Source organism: Fundulus heteroclitus, chromosome 1 (assembly GCF_011125445.2).
Source record: "Fundulus heteroclitus isolate FHET01 chromosome 1, MU-UCD_Fhet_4.1, whole genome shotgun sequence".
NCBI classification, from domain to species: domain Eukaryota; kingdom Metazoa; phylum Chordata; class Actinopteri; order Cyprinodontiformes; family Fundulidae; genus Fundulus; species Fundulus heteroclitus.
Window position 1 is genome coordinate 23,189,837 of NC_046361.1, and position 16,792 is coordinate 23,206,628.

Consider the following 16,792-nt stretch of genomic DNA (forward strand, 5'->3'; position numbering starts at 1 on the left):
ATTTTAACGTGGGTGTGTCGACTTTTTAAATCAACTTCACTTCTTCGGTAAACCTTGAGTTAAAAAAAAAAATCACATTGAAACGGATCCGGGAGTTGTTTTGTGTCAGTCAGTTACAATTTGCTATTTATCTCTGGGCATACATACGTGTGTGTGTGTGTGTGTGTGTGTGTGTGTGTGTGTGTGTGTGTGTGTGTGTGTGTGTGTGTGTGTGAATGTGACATTCCGGCGAGGGGAAACCTGAGAAGGTGCAACTTACGAGACACTAGATTCGGCTCCTTCTGGGAACTGAAGGGTGCTGAAGTGTCAGAATTTCAGTTTTCTCCACATGGTCGCCGCCAGTTGCGCACTCTGATCCGCTGCGCCTATTTCACAAGTTCATTCAGCTGTTTCAGTCCCTATGTCAGGAAACCCTGCTTTTATTCCTTTGTAGCTCAGGATTACTCTTGCAGTACACCATTTGGAATCTGTCTCTCCCCTTTCCCCTTTGGCAAGTTAACTTTCTCGCCTCTCTGCTCAGACTAAACTTCAAGGCAGAGCGTAATTAGAAGCGGGGAAGAAACGGGAAAAAGAGAGGGAAGAGTTGGGAGTTTGAGAATCGTTGGCCCTTCCCACTTTCCGGAGATGCTCCAGCCCATCCCTAAATTGTGGGCCAATGAGGCTGGCTCATTCACTCGTTCTACAATAGGTAAGGAGAGAGAGACACAGAGCAACAGATATATATCCACACAGAGATAGGCAGAAAAAGGAAGAAACACTGAATCCAACTGGAGGAGAGAGACAGAGACAGAAAAAAAAACTGAGTTTGGAAGACAGGGAGGAAGGAAGTAGAACCCTACAGGAGTAAAGTAGAACCTGGGAGACAGGCAGATTAATAGAAATGAAGAGGCAGATCTTCTGACAGGGCAGATTTATAGTGTGGACAACCCACTGGGGGAGAAAAAAAGCAGAAAAAAAGGAAAACAGGAACATCTGGGAGCAAACAGTCTATCACAGTTGCCTCGTAAGACATTTCATAGGACAGAGAGGAAGCCCTCTGCAGGTGTAGATGCAGACAGGTGGACGGACAGACATGCTGCTTGGCGTACTGTTTCTCTGCGCTGCTGGAGGAAATTGGGGGCCCGCCCCTGGAGTGTGGGGGTACGGACAGGTCCAGGACAGACAGGAGCCGGGGGCACCTTTCTGCACGGCCCCTTGCCACTGTGAGCAAGATGGCATCTTTATCATGGTGGACTGCTCGGAGATGGGACTATCATCTGTGCCGGCCGGCCTGAGCCCTTTCACCACGTACCTGTACGTAACTTCATACAGTTAAAAAAAAAAAAATGTTTTCTGCGTTTTCAGAACTGGTTTAATTTAGATGCATTTGAGCTTCCCACTAATGGATCTGTTAGAGTGTTACACTGGGCTTGTGTTTTCTAGCTTTAGTTCATTCTCCTTTACCAAAACATTACGAAGGACATTTCTGTTTTAAACATTGTAAGAAAATTAAATACTGCTGATATATATATATATATTTTATACAACAACGGTTGGATGTGTAATCTCTAATCACTGGCACCGCACTAATTAAGTTAAAAATGGAGATAGAGTGGCTCCAGCCCGACATGTGAATGTAAGGAAAGTGGCGCGCGTGTTCATGTGAGCGTGTAGCGCTGTCCACTACGGGTAAATAACTGAAGCACTTTCAGTGTCAGATTTCTCAACACCAACTGGAAACGTGTGTGTGTGTGTGTGTGTGTGTGTGTGTGTGTGTGTGTGTGTGTGTGTGTGTGTGTGTGTGTGTGCATTTGAGTTGACTATGGCTCGGGGTCCATTCTCTCCTTCGCCCATTTGTACCCCCATTTCATACCTACATGTTTACATTTTGCTCCCTGTCTATTTCCATTTCACAGCTATATACTTAATCCATTGCAAGTCAGTATTTATTGTTTAAAATATTTTTTAGCCCTCGTGGAGATAAATTGTTATAAACACATTATAATTTCATGGAAGTCATGACTTCTTGTTCTCGATAAGCTTGCCTTTCCAATCTATTTCGATACATATGTGGTGACTGGCAGATCCTCAGCAAACCCCTGATCAAATCAAAACATCCAAGCAACTTATTGCGGGAGGGTATTATTTATTGGGGTAAATAACCGGGTTTCTTTAGAACAGATTGTGTGTAGATCAGTAGAAAATTAGTCTACAACTTTCAAAATAGGTACAACATGCCTTTCTGGTGAGTACAAACTGATGTGAAACTGCTTAGTTTTGTACCTGAGGCATCTTTTTTGCCCATCCCAGAAGGATGCTTCACCCTCGGAATATGACCAAATCTGGAAAGGTAGGAAATAGCGAAGGTGTGAAATGACACTTAAGAGCATCTTTTTTGCACAGAGATACGTTTTAAGGTTTATTACCACAGTCTTCAAGCTTCTGTGTGCTTTGATGACATACCATGAGTATAAAATCACTCACACTTTGGTCTCACAAGGTCAGTGAGGTTAAAAAAAAAAATAATACACCTACAGTCGGCTCATTTTGTAACTTCAAGCGATTCAGTTGTATGACTCATTCACAAATGCTAAAATACACCTTTTGAAAATGAAAATGATCTATGTGAGCGTGTTTAAAAAGGCTGTCAGATCCCGTAAATGCATCCAAAAAACTACCAGCCACTTTAGAGGTAATAAGAGACACGTTAGACATCTTACAGAGCTCTTTCTTGCACCACCCTGCTGTTGCTTAAAAGCACATCTGTCAAACGTTTTCACGGTGCAAGCCTTCAGATGAAGGATTAGCAACACTCTGTGATAACTGATACCAAAGTGATAAAAGTGAAATCCTGACTCACAGGGGAGCTCTCATGAGGTGATGTGGGAGTGTTTCAAGAGCAGCAGGTCGGGATAAAGCAAGAACAACAGTTTATGTAAGGAATGACCTTATAGGTGACACAAGAAATAACTCTGCCTGAATGATGCCTGACTCTGTGCTCATGCTGGGAGCTTGCGACAGTCATATTTCACTGTGAAAGTTAAAACACATGTAGACTTCAGGTTCTAACCCCCCCCCCCCCCCAAAAAAAAAAGAAAGAAAAAAAAATCAATACTTGTACACGTAGTTGAAGCCAAATATATATATATATATATATAAATATTCTGTAAAAAAGAAACATAGTATTTTAACATTACATTAAATCAGGCAAATGTTTCTTGTAGTAGTTCAGTTAAGAATATTGTTTTCAATTGGAAAATGCCAGGATGATTTGGAGAAAGAACTTTATGACCATTTTTTAAAAAAATTCCACATACTAAATTTTACATACAGTAAGATAACTTTGCATTTAAGCTATTTGGTAAACCCTAGGTGATAATGTGTTGGACTTATAAGCTTCTGATGGGTTGATTTGCGCCATGTGTAGTTGAGTGGGTGCTGGAGTATTTACAGCAATACATCAAACTCACTGCTTCCTTGTGTGACGTAAAAAAAAAAAAAAACATCCTAAATATCAGAAAGATTATTGTGAATCCTCCTCAAATGAAGAAGGTGACCTACAAACCTAACTGAGATACAGTATGTCTGTGGGGAGCAATGGGCCAAAGATTCAGCAAACTGGTGTGAGATGTTGATTGAAGAATACCCAAAGAGTTTGACCCAAAAAGTCATTAGAAAACAATTTCTGTCATATACTTGTCAACTGTATGTGAACTTCATAATTTCCATCCATCCATCCATTTTCTGACCTGCTTAATCGCTCATGGGGTCGCAGGGGTTGCTGGTGCCTATCTCCCTTCTTAATTTAAAAAGTAAAATAAAAATTAAAAGTGTATCTCTCATCATTCTGATATTTAGCATATAGAAATAGTTTTGGTCATGTAACTGACCTGAAACAGTAAATGTTTAGTTTCATTTAATATGAGACGAGTGGCATTTTTTTGTAACTTTGGTCATACCAGCAGTTGCCAAGGGCAGCATTATAAATGAATGAGGGGAACCAAATGAAAACATTATATTTATGCCTATTGTGCCTTGAACATGCGTTCAATTGCCTTCTTGCACGTGTAATCAATGTGAAGTCGACAGAGCCTGCTTCCGGTGCTTTCTGTGAGTCAACACTGCATTTTATCCGACCCAAGGATGTGGATTACATCCTAAATTTTGATTGATCTGTTGGTGACAGAGCTAGGGGGTCACCATGGGCACCATTCAAATGGAAACAGCCGCTGTGACAGGGACAGAGAGAATGTCGATCTGTTTGTTTGTTTGTTGTTGTTTTTTCCACCCACAATATACGCAAATATCTAGTTATATACAATATAGGTGTAGAGAAATTTTTGGCGCGGGGCAGTGAGGGCACGACAAAATCAGAACTGAGCCTGATAAAAAAATAAAAATAAAAAGTAGGGTGAGCAGAGATTCCTTTTTTGGAAATCTGCAATTCTCCTAACTGCTCCTCTGCAGCCACACACAAATACTCATCATTCCCCGCAAACACAGGCTTAATTGTTCATTTCCTTTTGTTACCTAACATTGGAACCGACCAATTAGCGAGTTTTGGGCTGATTTAGAATAAGATAAATAAACTGTGGCCAACTGCAACACACCCACACAGTCTCACTTAGCACACACACACACACACACACACACACACACACACACACAATGCTTTTAGAGAAGACATTAAAGGAATGTGGGACAGCAATAACGATGCCTCAACAAATGAAGATCCTGCAGACAAGAAAAAAAATTATCCAAGATTCTTGTTTTAAGTTGTTGATAAAAAATGATGAAAGAAAAACAACGCCCTTCTGCCTGACTCTGCTCAATAGAATGCTCAAACACACAAAGCTACAGTTTCTCATGTTGTAGAAAAAAAGGTTACGACAGAGGTGAGCTGATCCAATCTCCGTCAGGATCTGGTGAAGTGTCCAGAACACCCCGTTGTGCTGTGCAGGCTGGATTAGCCTCCAAGCACATAGTGCAAAGAGATTTTCTTGGGGATTTACTTGGAAACTGTTCGTCCTAAAAACTGCATTAACACAAATCTGCGAAAGTATATGACATCATCCGTTCGTGTCACCAGAGAGCTCTTCAAAGCGAGCCCAAATGTTCGGGCTACGATGACCGAACAGGCGGCGCAGGAGGCACTACATCTTCCAGGGTTTATTTGCACACTTGGAAGGCCTTACTGAATTCGTGTATAAACACAATTAAATGTGAATCAGCAAAAACAATCGCATCCTAACACTGAGGGGGAGTACAGCGTGGGGCTCTGCGAAGGAATTTAACCACTGGGAGGCAAAAGGTGCTGCGGGAGGCTCAGAGCAAAGTTGCCGAAGATTTATGGCAATAATCGTTTCTGTGGGCAACACATAAAATGAGCTGTCATGCGAGACGCTTTGAAAGACCTTCTCTTTGATATCAGATTAGGAAGGAAAGACAGTGCCCAAGGGTGAGCGAGTATGTGAGTGTGCACGGGTATGTGGCGTGTTAGAGGACGCTAAGTACAGTGAAGCTGTTTGAAAATCTGGGCAGTTTTACGTACAGCTAAAGGCAGCATGTCACAAGAGACGGGCTCACAATGACTCAGTAAGTAGCCGGGATGTTTGAAATGTTACATGAGACTACATAAATTAGTCAGCTGTCCCAATGATAGAACTGTTCCTGTTTAATGTATTTAATAACAGCAAAAAAAAAAACAATTTATAGGCTCATTATGTGCTAAGACTTCTTGCAAAAGGATCCTGACTGGTTGAATTCCTTCATAAAATGCCATATTACATACAAAAACTTAAAAAAAAAAAGTTTTTTTTCTGCTGAAGCTTTCATTCGAAGCTGTGGTGTTTATATATGTGCAGAAACCCCAGGTCAATATTTAGAACCGCGTTCCTCACTGGGCCATTCTAGCATATAAGATGAGATAAGATGATTTTATTTGTCATTATACATACACGGTACATACAACGACATTTTATAGATCAGATGGAGGGTTAGCAAATGAATACGCTTTGATCTAAAACATTTCATTGTATGTCTGGCTGTACATTCAGGGTCATTGTCCTGCTGGAGGGTGGACCTCTGCCCGGTCTCAAGTCTTCCGCAGCCTCTAACGGGTTTTTTCTTTAAGGATCGCCCTGTATTTAGCTCCATCTATCTTTCCATCTAATCTTTCCGATGTTCATGTCCCCGCCGAATAAAAGCATTCCTGCAGCATGAAGCGCCCACCAGCATGTTCCATAGGGAGAATTATGTGTCCTGGATGTGCAGTGTTAGTTTTCCAAAAGAAATGGTGTTTGTCAAAATGGTCAATTAAGCTCTCATATCCCAAGAGCACCTCGTACCACATGTTTGCTCTGTCCTCTTGGATAGAGACGAGTAAGACTCCTTATGAATTTATTTCAACGAAAGGCTTTTTTTTCTTGCCAGTCATCCTTAATTAAAGCCCAGATTTGCGGAGCGCGCAACTAAAGAGGAACTGACAATGGGAAAATAGCAGTATGTCTCATTGATTAATAAGCATCTACTGGCACCCTGTATGCATTTTAAAGGCATTATATGAAAAGACAGAGGTGATTACTGGACTTCAGACTTGGACAGTTTTATGGAGAAGCGTCTACACTTCTGAATAGAACAGGTTCACTAGGCACTGCACCGTGGAGAGTCATCTGCTGACTAGATACAGCATGTCTGTGTATTAAAGCAGAGGGACATTAGTTCTTACGACTGACGCCGCCACTGTGCATTATTAGATATGATGCCTTAACTGCTTCTACGACTATTGCTCTCCTTCTTGTCAGTTTACGTGAATGGCCAATGGTCTGGTAGGTTAATAGTTCTGTCTTAAAGTTTAGATTTTTGAAACGATGGACAGAAACAGGTCTCTTTTAGTATGTTGTTAAATGTCCTTCCTGCTTTAAACTTCCTTGCCATTTTTTAAACCATCCCGTTTGACATGCTCCTTGCTCGTCATGCTGTTTGTTCACAAAGTTTCCCTGATAAATCTATGACGCCATCACAGAACAGTTGCATTTGTGTCAACAGTATGACAAACTCATCTGTACGGCAGAATTTTACGATTTTTTGTGTGTTAGCAAAATTTGTAAACTCGCCATCAATTTCATTACACCTCACAGTTATCTGCCGTTACGGTGATCTACCACATAAAACCTCAATAGAAAGCGTTTAAGCTCGTGGTTATAGAGAGAAAATGTGACAAAACTTCAAGGGGGTCGGACACTTTAGCAAGGCACTCCGTAGTTCCAGTTCCTGAGCTTTCCAGAGGTTTACATTCAAGGGTTGAACGCCACTGTATGGCACTGTAATCAGAGTCTGTGTGTGTGTGCGTGCATACACGTGTGTGCGTGTGAACAAGGGGAAGAGATCTGAGCGGCATTTAGGTGATGCTTTGTGGTACAGCGGTGGGTGCGGTGGACTTCTAACAGTGTTTTGGCCGAGGCCAGGAAACCACAGCTAGTGCATTACCAGACAGAGTAAAACCAAGGAGAGTGTGAGCGCGTGTGCGTGTACATGTGTGTGAGGACCACCCACAACGCAAGGGTGATTTCTTCATTCTTTTTTTTTTTTTTTTTTCAAGTCAGAAGAGGTGAAAAAAGAAAGGAAGGATGATGACAGGATGGAATATGAAGGGGTTGGGAGAAGAGCGCGAGTTGGGGAACGCAGAATTGCAACTCGAATCATTTTATACATTTTATACACATGATGGGAACGACATCCTGCCTCTGTGTGGTGGCCACGACAGTAACAGTCGTGTGCGTGTCATTTAGCCATTATGCTGATGGATTGATTCCTATCAGGAGTGACCGGGGGTCACATTGTAAACATCGCCTCCTAGAGACAGAAATTAGAGAAATTGTATGTGATAGAGTGTGTGTGTGTTAGAGTGTCTCTAAAATAAGAGAAGTGAGGGGAAAAAAAGAGCAGAGCAGTGTGACTGTGTGTGTATGTGTGTATATATGTGTGTGTGTGTGTGTGTGTGTGTGTGTGTGTGTGTGTGTGTGTGTGTATCCGCGCACTGACAGCAGAGGGTTCTCTTTAGAGTAGCTATCAGCTCCAGCATCAATGTCCTGGCTCCAGACGTCTATGGTAGCCCCCCGCCTTAACTACACAGTCCTCCCTTGGTCTCTCTGTTTGTCTCGCCCCCCCCCCACCCACCCGGCCCCCGCCCCCCCATACCTATTCTCCTTTCCTCACCTGTTTGCTCCAATCTGTTTCAGACTCGGGAAGAATTTATATGCCCCAGCTTGCGTGCCGTCAGAGCAGGTGCTGAAGCTGTTCATGCTGCACTAAAGTGCAAATGGACAGTCGCTTAAAAACTCAATTTGAATGCTTAGACCTCGTGTCTGCAGGACGAGAAGAAACAAAGGGTGCGAACCAAAGTCAAATGTTGTAAATGTTTTCATGTGTGCATAAGTCAGCTGGGGCAGTTGCTCTGGCTAAGAGCCAAACAACTGTCGGAGAGCTAAGAGGCCCCTATCAGTGGCATACACTATCATGGTTAATCTGCGCCGCTGAAAAGCGTGCAAAAAGGAGTTATTTCCCCATACTTTCCTTCTTCTCTTCCATTCCTCATCCGCTCTTTTGTTCCTTCCTTGACAAAAAAAAAACTAAAGTGTTTACCTCCAAGGTGTCAATTCCTTAGCACTCTTCAAGATTTCCCCAAGGCCCGGTGGTGAGCACTTGAAGAAATGCCCCACTTCCGCTTGTCACAAAAGATATATTTATAAAAGAGGCGCGCAGAGGAAAAGGGATAGGCAGTGCATTGGTTTGTGGTTTCCTGAGAGCAATCTAGAAGGCTTTTTAAATGCCGCCCAGAGACAGACAGCGGGCAGGCAGGGAGGCGGGCAGGTACAGGACAACAATGGGAACAATGACATTTCCCTTAGGAGCCAGGGGCGGAGAAGACAGTAGCCATAGTGTACTCTGCCGCTCCACATCCTGTCCTTTTAGAAAGAAAAAAAAAAAAAAGCCAGAAAGCTATCACGACATAAGATCTCGAAGGGAACCAGGGTGGAGGAGGAAGAGATCAATGGAGAATGTGTTTGGATGGCACACGCACATATGCAGTCTCAGGCCAGTTACCGCCAGCCGAATTTATGAACCTGTGTGTTTCGTGTGATGGCAGTCTGACGCACGTAAATGACACGCATGGGGGCTAGGAATGCCCTTCTTGGGATGTGTGGTTGTTGGGTGAAGGGCTGCTTGTGTGCCTGCCTGGCCCAGATTCCTATACAGGCCCTGTCCGACCCTGGCAATCCATGGGAACGTTTGTTTGTGTGTGTTCATGGCTCTATGTGCACAAATCTGTGCGAAAGGACAAGCCCTTTCCTTTTCACCACAGAGACAGCATTGTCCCGTCCTGGGACAAACCATAGAAAGCTCTCTGCAACTGTCTTGTTGGGGATGCATGTATGTTTTAACAATACTCATATTCAGTCATCAGCAGCTATCGTTTGTATTGGCATTTGTGAAGTTATTTTCCATAGAGAATGATGCACATGAGCAATATTAAAAACAAGACGTGGCTTAATTTTTACTGCACCAGGCCTCGACCACATGAACGACGACATATAACTCTGTCTGCTCTTATTTCAATCATTACTAATGCAGCTCCAACTCATTAACAAAGTGATTATTCCTGTTAAGAGTACTGCCGTCTGTAATATTTACTCTTTTCTTTTAAGACACAGATCTTTGCAAAGACTTACCATAAACTTTCTCTTGATATTATCATTTCCATGTACTTATGATGTAAAATAGTGCCCATTCCTGCGGTTTTGCTCTCAGTAGATTAACTCAAGTATAACAATGGGATCTTAGCTAAATAATTAGTCAGGCAATCTGCCTGGGTAGTACCTGATGTAAATAGAAATGCAGCAAAACAAGTGTGTATTTCCAAACTGGTACATTTCTCCTTCTCGCAGGGAACAGTAGGTATAGCGACTTTCTCTAAGGCAGCTTACCAGCAGTGCACAGGGAGAGGTGGGAGAGGGGCAGCGCTGCGTGGCTCTTAAACTCTTACAGTTTCTCTAACATCTGATTAAAAGCACTTCAAAACATAGGAACAACATGATGGAAAAAAAAAAAAAGATTTGTTGAAATATTTCATGGTTCTAGTCGCCTTTATTAACAGTACCGGGGGCAGAGAGAGATGGTGGTAGGGCTTGCAGCAAGGGTCCCAAGATCAGGAATACGCCCCCAAGATGGTTGCATCAAAGGCTAATAACCTCTGCATTTGGAGAGCCAGCCCGACTGCGATGCCATGTGCTGCCCCAGTATGACGAAAAATGATATTTATTTTGAAACTGTAACTTCCCAAACTGCTGGTATAGCTTGATACTTGAAACCAACCAATGCTTATTCAGTACAGTTATTCTGAACAATAACGACACCCCCCTTACACACATGCACGCACGCACGCACACACGCACACACACAATTAAACATAAAAGAAAATGCTGAAGGCAGTGTTGAAAGCAGGGTGTGTAAGACATAGAGTTCTAAGTTTCTTCCCGATATCTCAACATAGGTCTCTCTGTCTCCATCTACCTATCTGCAAGATTGCTGGCCAGGACTGCAGAGCAAAGTAGCTGATGTAGGGCTGGCAGTCTGCAGGTGATGACTAGCAAGAGCTAATGATACTTAATGCCTCTTGCAACAGTGTACATACTCATGCACACAAACACACACACACACGCACACACATGCACACACCTGTTCACACACTCACAAGACCCTATGGGGCTGATTGCATGTGAATATAAATGTTGCACAAGCCTGAGAGCATGTATAAACACAAGTACATGCTTCTTCTGCACACACAGGAGCTCTTGGTGGGTAATGGTGGATAATGCATCTGTCTCTCTCACGTGGCAGTAAGGACCTGTTCAGATAAAAAACTCTGATTGATGTAAGTTTATTATGACCAAGAAACAGTCTCAGATAAGGACATATGTCAAACAAAAGTGCAAACTAAGTAAACCAGCAATGAAAATTATGAATGAGCGAGATATAATGTTTTGATCTTTCTGTAAGACCTTTTAATTTAAGGCTTAGTTTAACCAAGACCTGTCCACGCTGTACCCCGCTTCTCGCCCATTGACAGCTGGAGATAGGCACCAGCACCCCTCGTGACCCCACAAGGAATAGGCGTGTTAAGAAATGGATGAATGGATGGATGGATGGATGGATGGATGGATAGTTTAACCGAAATTAAAACCCAGCAAGTTTGTCACTATAGTTGCACTTTGCTAAATCTGATCTATATGATTCTCAACAAGCGTTGTTTCACTACACTACAAAATGTTTGTATTCTTTGATACTTCTGTTCTCCTGTTTCATTCTTAAATATCAGAGAAAAAGCATATCTAAGAAAAAAATTAAATACGTGGTGTTCTGAGAAAAAAAAAGAGCTACAAAAATTGCATTCCAACTCAAACCTCTTTTTTTCTTTGGAAGAAATTCTTTGGGTGAATTAACCTCTCAGTCAATTTCTCCTCTCTACTTTATTTCTACAGTTTTCTATTCAATCCCTACTTCCATTCAATACAAGTAGACAAACCAAGTCAAAAACATATAGTTGACCATCAGATAACAATCTCTTGGTGGTTCAGTACTTTTGATGAATTTTGGGGACATATACAGGTAAAAATGCTCAGACCTGACACATTAAATTTCAGCGAATATGACCTCAATGCCAGGTTCACACAGCAGGATAATAAGCCCAGTTTTTGCCCCGATCTTCCCCTTCCAACAATCCTCCAACAATTTTAAGGATGTCCCGATTATTATGATGGCTCTTAGGATAAACTTATGAGAAATTCATGCCGTGTGTGTTGTGTTAAGAGGGATCTCGTCTGCTGGGGAGGTTTTCAGGACCGCTCTGACCTCAAATCAGGGATATTCAACATGTTTGACTGTCTTGGGCCGATATCCCAGCGTGTGTGGTAATCCCAGAGGACAAACTAGCAGACCGCCTGTTGAATGTGATATGTAGCCACTCAGAAAGCCAGGTGAGGGAAACCCAGAGGAAAACAATAATACAAAAATTCACCTCTATTTCATAGTGTGGCAAACATAGAGCCCTTGTTCGCGCTGTCTCCACTACTTTAACTTTTTCTTTTTGTGATGTTTTTTTTCTCTTTTAAAATTACTCCACAAACTATTGCCGTTGATCTTCCTCGTCAGCTATGTTTATTTACTCTGAAGTTTAATTTGATCTCTAGAAGTTTTGCGAGATTTCCCATCTCACATCTGAATGTTCCTGAGTAAATTCTGTTTGTGTGGGATGTGCTGTGCAATTAATTTGACCGGACACAACACATTGTACAAGTAAACCTGTTATATCTGTGTTTTTTTTTTTTATTGTCATGTGCGGGGTCTCGAAGGTTTTCGAAAATCAGCCGACAATTTTAAAATCTTGCCATCTGGCATAATCATATAGATCAAAGTAACCGTAAGTAACTGGTAGACATGATTTATTGATGATTCATCTTCTGACAGCTGACATTGCGTAGATTGAAGAAAATTACTTGAATTACACAAGTTTCCATATATTATTTTTGTCAACACTTCTTATGTTAAAGCGGACATATGAGGCTTTTCAATTCTTCCTTTTCACATTTAAGTTATTCAGTTGTGGTCTATATAAAGTGGAACTGAAATGTCCTTCTTTTGCCCCTGTTCTGAGGTGCATCTGAGAGCTACTGGTTTTGGTGCGGACGCTCTACTTGCAAATGAGGCAATTCACTCCCCCCACCGCTTTACTCCAACCCATTTGGCCATTTTTGTAGTATGCCAGGGGCCTGTGAAATTAATTGCGCGGGTTAATGTGCCCAACAGCTTTACATTTTGACTTATTAACTTGTAGTTTTAGCATCCTTGAGCTTAGACTGCAAAATCGAGCCGAAAAACAAAAAAGTTCGGAATTGCGAAATTGGTTTGACGGAAGTCCATGACCTTGTTTAGCAGTTTCCCAGCAAATACTGTGATGTGATTGTTCAAACAAATGCCATTGTGAATAGAGAAAACCGAACAGCTTGAAAAATATGACCCAAACAGATTAAAAAGATATATATGCCGTACCTGCAGAGACTAAATTAAACTTTTCTGCTCCCTTAGAGACTCCAAGTACACAACAAATATATTGAAAGTCTATAAAAAAGGATTTTGCATGATATGTCCCCAAGAATGGGTGTTAAAAAAAACAACAAGTATTCAGCTATTTCTTTTTTGAAGATGACATGAAAATGTTTTGAAAGACGTTTGCCACTGCGTGGCTTCTGCAACTGAAGCCAGGCTTGCTCATGTCTCCATTGCATGTGTGAGAATGAAAACGAAGGGGAAATCTGGGTTTTTAAATACGTGGCAAGAGGCCAAACTGAACCTCTTTAAACCAACGGCAGCCAGATGCCTTCATTGGAAGGAGGTAAGATTTCATCTAGTGCTGATCAACATTCTGTTCTAGATGTTATCCATGGCTACTCATAAAACATACGGCACAACTGCAATGACCACAGATCTGTAAAGTAGGACTGGTGCCAGGAGCGGAGTTGAGTGGTCGTCTAACTGGATGCATTGCCCTTTTATGTCTGCTGTTCAACCAGATTAAGTTATAATAGAAGGTGACATTAATGCTCATCAGGTTTCCTTTATTATTGGACTCTCTTCTAAAAAGTTCCCTTGAATCAGCATGCAGGAAGAAAAAAAATTAAACATCTCATAATCAGCTTTATTGGCCCAGATTGTGTGCACAAACAAATAATTTAACCTCGGTTTAACAGGCTCACAGTGTACAGACGTTAAAGATAAATGTATAAATCTAAGTATTTATACTTAAAACACCTCTGTAAATGCTGCGTGGAAAAGAGATGAAACTTGCAGCCCTTTTCACACATTTCTAGCATCGGGGGTGGTTTCGTTCTTTATGACTTTTAATCTCATAGCTGTAATTTTTGGAAAACACGTTATGTCACAAACATATTAAAACCAGGCAAAACTCTACATGCCAGATCGACAGATTAGTGGGCAGGGCCACGCGAGCCTCCCTGCCTCCCAAAGCCGTGGCCTGCTCACAACAGCTGCCTGTCAGTCCTGTCCACATGTTGCAGACAGTCGTATGTTGTGTAGCGCCGACTGTTCCGCCGCTTCCTGTTCCATTACCGAAGTGCTTGACCTTTCACCCCTCCCTCCGCTTCGTCTCATGACAGGGCGGGTGCATGTGTGTGGGAGGACAGGCAGCGGACATAGAGTGCGTTCATGCACGTGTTTGTGTGCGTGTGCTGTATACCAGGGTATGAATAGGTCCCAAAGGGCATGAGTACGTTTCCCATGACATGACCTTAGACTAAACAGCCGCTCTCTCCTCCCAGACATCCGCCTGCCATTCTCCCCGAAACCGCAGCAAGCAGAGAGGAGCAAAAAACATTGAGCCATCTTCCGTTTTGTTTTTGCTCTTTACTAGCACCCCCCTCCCCTCCTCCCTTTCCTGGAACTTTTGTAGTTGAACCCTCGTTCCTTGTCCAGGTGAAAGACTTCACCCTTACCCTCTCCCTTGCTCATTGTCCCCTATGAATGAGAGACAGAGAAAATAAGAGCGGGACAGATAAAGAGAGAGTGCATTTGGACACAAAGGGTGGTGTACCCCTCCCAGGAAGTCTAGGAGAGAGGGAGAATGAAAAAAAAAACACACATCTTCAGAGGAAGGAGGAGGGAGGGCAGCTTTGTGCCCTCCTTCCTGACTCTTTGTTAGTGTGTGTATGTGTGTGCAAGCTCATGTGTGACCAAAAAGAGAAACTGAATGCCAGAGCAGTCAGTCTATTCAGCTTGCAAAAAGCAAACACACTTAGACCTCACCCTTGCATACAATCCATGCATACACACACAAACGGTTGGGCACACAGCCATTTAGACCTTCTTAAAGGCAGCACACAAGCGCTGACTACCAGTGGCATTGTGATGAATAAAAGATACTCTTTCATCCTGGCCAAAACGTTTCAAAGCACTAAGCGGAGAGGATCAGACTGAATCCTGCTGAAGACATTACTATCATAATTACTGTAAAAAAAACAAAAAAACAGTGAAGGTGCGGCTCAAGCACCCCTGCTGCAAAAGTCCTGCCCTTGGGGCAAAGCTCTGGCTGCTGATTCTCTCTAAAGATCTATTACTTTAATGTTTCTCACATCTAAGCTACCTTCAAAGGGAGTGAGCTTACCACCATTATTGGCTGTTTGTCGACTAAATGCCTCCACCTGAGAAACGGAGTAAGGGATTGACAGGGAAGTAAAAAAGAAAGAGGGAGAAGAGAAGGAAGTGAGAATGCCTTAGGTTTGGGTTCTTATTAATTGATTTTGGGTGTTGGTGCATTAAATGTTGTACCTGCTGGCAAGTGTAATGATTGTCATTAAAAACGTTTCACATATTGCCACCTCTAGTACAATTCTACCATGTCCTCATGTCAGCACCCTGGAGCATTTTGAGGAACCAACAATCTTGATCGTACCTCAATTAACACAAAACTATTTTATTAACTTACTACATCTGCACTGGGGACAAAAATCTATTTATTTTTTATTTTTGCTGCATTGACTAAAATTTTAAATTAAACAAAAGTGATTTAAGATATTGTGGTTCTGAACCCTACTTGGTCCAGGTGACTGTTGTTAAATATGGGAGATTATCACCCCTGATGAAACAAAAAAAAAACAATGACCTCCATCCATCCATCCATCCATCCATCCATCCATCCATCCATCCATCCATCCATCCATCCATCCATCCATCCATCCTCTTCCACTTATCTCGTTCTTTCGGTCACGACCCAAAGCTCGTGACCATAGATGAGGGTAGGAACGTAGATCGACCAGTTAATCGAGAGCTTCGCCTTTGGCTCAGCTCTCTCTTCACCACAACGGACCGGTAGAGAGCCCGCTTCATACCAGACGCTGCACCAATCCGCTTGTCGATCTCCTGCTCCATCTTCCCCTCATTCATGAACAAGATACTTAAACTCCTCGACTAGGGACAGTACATCCTCCCCAACCTGGAGAAGGCACTCTACCCTTTTCTGGCTCAAGACCATGGTCTCGGATTTGGAGGCACTGATTCTCATCCCGGCCGCTTCACACTCGGCTGTGAACCGCTCTGGTGAGAGCTGTAGATCACGCCCTGATGAAGCCAATAGGACCACATCATCCGCGAGTAGCAGGGATGCAATCCTAAGGCTACCAAAACGGATCCCGTCAACACCTTGGCTGCGCCTAGAAATTCTGTCCATAAAAGTTATGAACAATGACCTGTTGGTACATATTATTAGACAAAGGCCCTCAACCACATTAATTTACAGCACTTTGGTCACCCATGCAGTTTTTAAAATGTGCTATAGAAATCAGGCTGATTGACTTATTTATTGAACCACATTTTCTTACAATAGACATTTAGGTAAACTATGGATATTTCTTTAAATCATTGGTAGTTAAAATGGGTGGAAAAACATCCCCAAGATGGGTATAAACTGATGGCCGATTGGTATCAAACTTCCTGTTGCAGACGGCTCCATTTCCTTTTCTAAAACGTTTGGCATGTGAAGGTTGTTTGGTTAGTTACTTTAATCCAACATGGTTAGGCTTTGGAACCTCACTGCTACGGTTATACTAAGATTATACTCTTCCTTTTATCCATGGAAATGATAGTATGAACAGAACTTTGCAATGTTTAGTGTCAAAGTCTACTCACTCTCTAGATTGTGTCAACTATGTGGACTCCTAATGTACTTGTTTTCGTATGTTGTTTG

At 42.3% G+C, this 16,792-nt stretch overlaps 1 protein-coding gene across 1 annotated transcript in view; it reads left to right on the forward strand.

The window, feature by feature from the left end:
- Positions 1–559: 559 nt before the first annotated feature.
- LOC105920697 (leucine-rich repeat-containing G-protein coupled receptor 6) overlaps positions 560–16,792 on the forward strand; it is a 58,152-nt gene continuing 41,919 nt past the window's right edge. The window contains exon 1 of the mRNA XM_012856319.3: positions 560–1,293. Within this exon, the coding sequence (XP_012711773.2) occupies positions 1,049–1,293 (245 nt within the window). The 5' untranslated portion in view covers positions 560–1,048. The remainder of the gene's footprint in view (positions 1,294–16,792) is intronic.